The following is a 7375-nucleotide window of genomic DNA, read 5'->3' as shown; positions in this document are numbered from 1 at the left end:
TTCAAATGCCTTCTTCATGAATGCTTTGGGGACTGCAGTCCCCACACAGTGCTTGGAGACCTCACTGTTTTCTAATGGAGCTGTCCTTGCTTGTGTGGCGTGATTTTGGGTCCCTGTCTTCCCCTCAACACATACACACACACATACACACACACACATACACATACACACAGAGACACACATATACCTATACACACAAATACACATCTACATGCACATATACATGCGCATACATATACACACATGTGCGCATACGTGCACACATGCACATACACACATGCATACATAGACATACATACACAGACATACATATATACACAGACATATGCACATATGCACATCCACAGACACATACATACATGCACATACACACATACACATGCACACACACACACACCCTTCCTCTCTTTACCTCATCTGCCGTGCGCCAGGAGGGCCCCTGCCCCAGAGCTTTTGCAGCATGTATCTTTTTGCCGTGTAGACCCTCACAGGGCGGCGTTGACTGGAGCTGGAACAATATCCCAGCCATCTCACGCCACAGGTGACCTCTGGGCAGCAGAGACGTGAAGGTGGAAAGAAAAGCAGTTGGCTGTTGGTTAGTCCTTCAGAAGTGGAAAACTAGGCAGAAATGGGTTTCATTTTTGTTAAAGGGATTTCACCTCGCTGTTAAAGCAGCATCTCAGTGCTCAAGGTTGGCCCATAGAATGTTCTGGAACTCATGAAGTTGTCTCTCTTTCCTCAGAGCAGTGCTTTACAAACTGTGTGAAATCCTGAGAACTGCAAAATATTAATAGATACTCTGTGTCCAATGGGGCCTATTAGGAAATATTTGAGAAATGCTGGGATAAAGTATTAAACAGCTAAATGAGTATTTCAGCACAGCCCTTCTCAGAGACTTTAATACATGAATACTCAATGCAGGACTCCAAGAAGGGAGCATGTGGCATTTCCCACAGATTCACCACAGGAATTCTGGGAGTGGGGTGGGGACATCTCAAGGGGAGGGTCTAGTGTTTTCTCATGATCACACTTCCAGAAATGCTGTGTTTTTTCATTGTTGTTTTGTGAGACAGAGTCTCACTCTGTTGCCCAGGCTGGAGTGCAATGGCACAGTCTCGGTTCACTGCCACCTCCCCCTCCCGGGTTCAAGCAGTTATCCTGGCTCAGCCTCCCAAGTAGCTGGGATTACAGGCATGCGCCACCACACCCGGCTAATTTTTTTGTATTTTCACTAGAGACAGGGTTTTGCCATGTTGACCAAGCTGGTCTCGAACTCCTGACCACAGGTGCTCTACCTGCCTCAGCCTCACAAAGTGCTGGGATTACAGGTGTGAGCCACCACACCCAGCCGAAGTGTCATCTTAAACCACGAATGTCAGGCAGCCTTTGGACTGCAGTCTTTGAGTACTGTCATCAGAGGGGCAAGATGGAGCGGTAGGGACAGCATGAAAGATTTCCTAGACCATATTTTTTCTTTAAAAAGAGGCGTTCTGTATAACAGCGTGGGCAACAAAGCATTTTGAGATTACTGATGCGAGGCGTTCCTCCTGGAGCCTCCGTTTTAAAGTGTGTGCTTAGCAGTTGTGGCTTGACAGTTGAAATTACAGGCATTCTAAACTGATCATTAAAGCTCGCATATAATTACCTTAATGAGACACAAGCCACACAAGATGTCCCAGATAACTCTGGTTGTCTCTGTTTTCCAGTTCCTTCCGCAGAGGTCACATCCGGCCAACCCCGCCTGCGTGACTCCTCATGGCACTGTTCTCCACCAGACCCTGGATTTCGATGAGTTCATCCCCCCACTCCCGCCTCCACCCTATTACCCGCCAGAGTACACCTGCACACCCTCCGCTGAGGCCCAGAGGTTGGTCTCCCGCGGCTGCCCACATCTCGAAACCACTGAGATCGGCAGCAGTGTCTGGGAGGTGGGAGTTGCAGTGGTCCTGCAGGCATGGTGGTGAGAACAGAGGAGGGGCAGTGGAAGGAGAGGGTCTTAGACATAGAACATTCCTGCAATGCAACCCAAAAGAAACCGGAGGCAGACAGGTGTTGCTGCCTTACGTTCTCATGACATGCAAAGCTGCGGTCACATTACAGTCATTCGTGTAACATGTACAGTTTAATGAAAGATGTAATCGGCTGTATGATGATTTGAATTTTAATGGACAGATCAGTAGAGTTGATTGAAAATGTTGATGTCATTCCAGAAAAAAAAACAAAAGTGTAAATCGCCCTGCGACTGAAGCTTTCATTTCACAAGGATGGGAAGTATCAGGAGAGGGAAGCCCTGGCCGCCCCTGCTTTGAGAGCCGTCAGCACTTGTGCCCTCCTTCTTCGGGCAATGACGATGTGATGTTTCTGTCTTTTTCAGGGGCCTCCACCTGGACTTTGCTCCGTCTCCATTCAGCACTTTGTATGACGAGGCCATCAACAGCCCCGGCCTGCTCTATCCTGCTGAGCTCCCCCCTCCATATGAGGCGGTGGTGGGCCAGCCTCCTCCCAGCCAGGTGAGGCCCAGGGCCCCAGACAGGGCCAGTTCCCATGGAATGCTAGGGACGCTGTCCCGGCCGGCCCTTGGAAGGCACCTCACACCGCGCCAGGTCCGAGCTGGCTGTGGAGTGGACACCCATGAGCACCCTGTGCTGAGGCCCCGGGACGCATGCATCTCTCTCGAAGCCTTTCAGCAAACCTGTGGGATGTTGGTCTTATTAGTCCTGTGCTGTAGATGAGGCCACAGGCTCAGAGAGCGGCACCTGCAGGGACGCCAGCCTGGGCCTGGGGCACCCAGTGTTGATGCTTTTCCCCTTGGCTCCCTAGTTCCGTTTCTGCAGCCACCAGTCACAACCCAGGTGCATCTGAGCTTCGTGCTGGTGGGTGGTCTGGGATCCGGGCGGAAGGACCTGGGATAGCTCCTGACCCGAGGGGAGAGCCCCCAGGAGTGGAGCTGGGTCCGTGGACCAAGTACCCAGGGTGCCCCAGCCTGTCTTGATCCCACACTGCCATCACCACCCTCTGGGGAGGGGAGAAAGTGGCCCTGGATCCCTGGTCCTGCCTGAGGCTGAGACGTTTCGGGCCAGGGAAGTGCCTCAGCCGCCAGGTCCTTCCGGCCTTCTCTGAGCTGGGCAAGCCAGGCACTCCCGCAGCTTCATGGTGCCTGACACAACAGGCAGTGTGTTCGTGGAGCCTCAGTTTCCTCATCTGTAAAATGGGGATCATAATAGTACCAAGGTTATGGGACGAAATGGGATGTTGTCTGTAATGGAGCCAACAGGACTTGGAACATAGTAAGATCTGAGTTCAGCAAAAGTCAGTCACCCTTTTGGGGTGTTGTTTTCCTCCTCATCCTCGTTGTTGTCATGACAGTGTGGAATGCTGCTAGCCAGGGCAGAGAGATGGGGACATCTGGAAAAGTCACGTGGCCCATAGTACAAGGGACCCTCCAGGGACCCACCCTCCGAGGAATATGGGGTTATGTAAATAGACCAAATCGACAGCTCGCTGGCGTCCCTGAAATACAGGGAGAGAAAGCAAGCGACTGGAAAGCATATTTTAGGATATCATCTGTGAACATTTCCCCAATCCTGCTAGAGAGGCCTACAGTCCAGTTTAGGAAATGCAGAGAACTCCCCTGACAGGTGGTCAGGGAGGTCCTGGAGGCCTCGGGGACTGGGGCATGGCTGGGGAACACAGCAGTGAGTTGGAGCAGAGGGCACGGGCAGGGGGAGCCTTGGAGATTCACCAGGAAGGGGCGGGGGTAGGGGCTGAAGCCAATTCTGAGCCCAAGCAACGAGTGGAGGAGAGCAGACGACAGCATGACCAGAGGCATCCAGGCCCGCCCAGAACTGCACCCGTTTTGGGCTTCTCAGCAGCCATGGAGCCCCGGATGGTTATCTCTACCCAGATCACCGGCCAGGCACTGGTACAGGGCATCAGATCAGGCCTGGCCGGCTGCCCGCCGTCTTTGCTGACTCCTGTAAAGACGCCCTAGCACAGGGCTCAGACCTTTTGATGTCACCCCCAACGCTCTCCCTGTCACTTTGAGATCCCGAGAGCCCATGTGCACGCAAGCCAGGTGGCAATGCTGGTCCCTGTGACCTTGGTCCCAACCAGTGACCAAGGCAGCGCCGACCCTGAGGAGCCCCTGTGGGTGGAGCAGCAGTTTCCATGTTGGCTGAATAAGCTCACAAGCCCTGCTGACCGTCACACCTGCAAGGACTGGTCACCATTGCAGGCAGGGTGGGCTTAGGACAGGAGGAGATACGACTGCCCTGTGCCCTGTGGAAACATGGACAGCACATTCAGACGCTGTAAGGCACTACGCACCTGGGCACTCATATATACCACAGGGACCTCCTTCAGGGTGGCTTGTGGTGGGTCAGCTCAGCTTCCGGCTGGCCGTGAACCCCCAGTGCACCCTCACACAAGCAGACAGTCCCCGAGCAGCCACCCTGAGATGCCTAAAGCAGCTAGGCAGGCTGCAGCCAGTGACCCCTGAGCCCTGACCAGGACCCCGTTTTTACTGTGGATACTAGAAGCAGATGTGTGGGGCTGCCTTTGGGGAGGGATCCTTTAGTGAGGACGTGGGCATGGCCTTGAAATCCCATTCCTGCACGTGCAGTCATGGAGATGTTCTTAGATGTTTTTATAAAGCTGAGCTGGGACCTCTGCCTTCCCAATGTTGTTTAGCTTTCTGTTTATGATAAAAATAATTCAAATCAGTGTTATCAGTGGAGACAGTTGGCTGTGATAAGAGTTTCGTCAGCACTGCGAGGGGAGCCCAGTGCACTGTGGGGCACCTGCCATGACATCAGGCCCAATTTGGGGGTCCATGGAGGGTCTGGGAGGTCAGGCTGGGTGGGCATCAGGCAGGTGAGGTGCAGGGAGTGGGGCTGGAAGGGCTCCTGAGAGAGGGAACAGCCTGTGCAAAGTCTCAGAAGGAAGGACAGGCACAGCGTATCCCCCAAACAGAAGGTCGTCCATAAAGAGTGTCAGATGAGTGTGCGTGGGTGGTGATCCGTCTGGGTGTGGTGGGTTGAATTCTGAGTGAGTGTCCACCAGATGACTGGAGCTGTAGTTCAGAGTGATCAGAGTTAGCTGCTGCTGTCACTGGAGCCTGGAAAATGGGAGAGAGGGAGCCCCCCAGAACAACACCATTGCAGGTGGCAATGCCACCCCCACACACGACAGGCTACAGGGCACTAGACAGGCTCCCAGGAGCCTGGATTTGCCAAAACCAGCAGTTCCGGAAGGAAGCAATGGGCCCGGTGCTGTCCAGAAGCTAACCCCCAGGGCCACGTGGCTCACTGTGGAGGGGCTGCTGGTGACCTTGGCAGAGCAGCTTTGATGGGATGGAGGGCAGGGCTGGACCACATCAGGTAAAGGAGTGGATGGCACATGCACAGGGGAGCGCAGGTGTGGCTGTGGTTTTCAGACACCAGTGGGTCACCCCCTGGGGAACTTGATAATCAAATCCTAATGGCTGGGCCCACCCCCAGGGCTCCTGAGTCAGTAATTGGGGTATTGAAGTGGAGGGTTGGGGCTAAGAATTTGGTGCCTATCAAAGCCTCAGCCCTGCTGCTGCTCCCACGTTGAGAGCAGGAGTAGATCACTCTTGCAGGATGTTCGGTAAGGAGGAGAGAAGGTGGGATGGTAGGTAGAGGGGAGTGTGGATCTGGGACCTTTGAGGAGGTCACCAGGCAGATATGGAAGGACCTAGATGGTGGGGATGGCAGGCCCAGGACAGGGCCCTCTGTGGGCCCTCCGAGCTGCCCCTGGGAAGGCAGAGGGGAGGCTGACTGAGGGTGCAATGGGCAGCTCCACGCTGTAGCCAGCAGGGGCACCGGGCAGGGTGGCGGGTGCATCCGGAAACCCCTGAAGGTGGCAGAGGTGTGTGGTTCCCCCATGGCTGCCTTGTGGCGAGGGGGCAGCTCTGTCCCCTCCACCGCCTCTGCTCAGCGACCCTGCCTGCTGCCATCACAATTCCAGCTCCGCACTGGGACTGACTCTGAGCCTGCTTCCCTGTTCTCCCTTCTGCCCCTTGGACCCCTCTGCCTCCTGATGACAGGAACCCCTGTCCATGGAGCCCAGGCCCTGGCTTCCCAAGGGCCCTGCCTGCTGGAAGTAGCTTCTGGACCTGGGTGTGCCATTCAGTGCCTGACCCCACAGCGGCACCCGGAAAGAATGGGTTCCTGTTGTGTCACAATTTCACTGTTTTCTCTGAAGAACAGAATACATTGGAAGGGATGGGGCTGGTTCTGAAACCAATGCGACCTTCTCCAAAACTCTGGGGAATTCTTTCAGTTGAGATTTCTTTCTCAGAACTGCGGTGAGAAGAGCTGAAAGGTCAGAGGCTGATCTTGAATTAGCTTGTGTTGGCTCAGAGACCCCCAGCTCCCCATGCTGGCAGGGGCACAGCACGACCACCTGCAGGGCCTGTCCCTGGGCGCCCCCTGGCACCAGGGCAGCATCTGGTGATGAAGGAGCCGCTAGAGCCCTTGGGCCCACTCTCTCTGACCCCGTGGCCTGGGAGCACTTTTCAGTTCACGGCCATGTCTGGGAGTCTGGAAATCAAAGAAGCCCATTACCATCCACAGAAGGAAGGCCATGCCGCCAGCTGCGCCACCAGCTGTCCCCTCCCCAGGCAGCAAGGCCCCCCTGGCTAGTCAGCAAGGAGCGCCCCTTCACAGCACGACCCTCCACCCTGGGCGAGGCGGGGTCAGTTGCTTCTCCTTGTTAGGACAAATGGCGTAGAAAGTGCCCTCAGCACTCGTTTGGATAAAGAGAGGAGGCTGCAGAAGGCGGGCTCTGTGGGGGAAGAGCCCATTTTGGGGCGGGGCGGGGGATGTGCTGGGGAAGAGGTTTGACCCAAGAGGGCAGCCGCCACAAGGTGGGCTCCATAAGCACTTGCCTGGGTGATGGGCCGTGCACTCTTCCTTTCCGGCTTAGGTCACAGGCCGGATTAGAGTAGGATTAGGTTAGATGCCATTCTCTTTCCTGTGGTTCGAGGCTGTACGCTTCAGCCAGTGTTCAGGGAGTGAGTTTCTTTTGATAGCACGAAAGTGATTGAGAAATTGCCAGTTTGATCTTGTCTGGGTGGCAAGTGTATGTGTCAGGTACCACTGATGACAGTGGTCCTCCAGGGGATATAGGACAGAATCCCCTTGTCACGGCACTCTCATGTGGAGACTGGACAGAGACAGACTTCTTTGAGTCTTCTGCAGAAGAATCGGGCCTGGTGATCCTGGGTAGGCTGGGGTGCGTGTTGTTGGGGGGAGGTGATGTGGGGGGGCTTGTCGGGGTGCTGGGGTGTGTGAAGAAGGGGGAGGTGATTGGGGGGGGGGTGTGTGAAAGGGTAGGTGATGTGGGGTGCTGG

General features: G+C 55.0%; 1 protein-coding gene across 1 annotated transcript in view; it reads left to right on the top strand.

Annotated features, from left to right (window-relative positions):
* Window positions 1-7375, top strand: part of ENTREP2 (endosomal transmembrane epsin interactor 2) — a 317089-nt gene that overhangs the window by 296517 nt on the left and 13197 nt on the right. Inside the window, exons 6-7 of the mRNA XM_017867687.1 lie at window positions 1707-1867; window positions 2375-2510. Coding sequence (XP_017723176.1) covers window positions 1707-1867; window positions 2375-2510 — 297 coding nt within the window. The remainder of the gene's footprint in view (window positions 1-1706; window positions 1868-2374; window positions 2511-7375) is intronic.

Source organism: Rhinopithecus bieti, unplaced genomic scaffold (assembly GCF_001698545.2).
Source record: "Rhinopithecus bieti isolate Rb0 unplaced genomic scaffold, ASM169854v2 scaffold_4180, whole genome shotgun sequence".
NCBI classification, from domain to species: Eukaryota; Metazoa; Chordata; class Mammalia; order Primates; family Cercopithecidae; genus Rhinopithecus; species Rhinopithecus bieti.
Note: the sequence above shows the minus strand (reverse complement) of the source record. Positions and strands in the feature narration are given on the sequence as shown.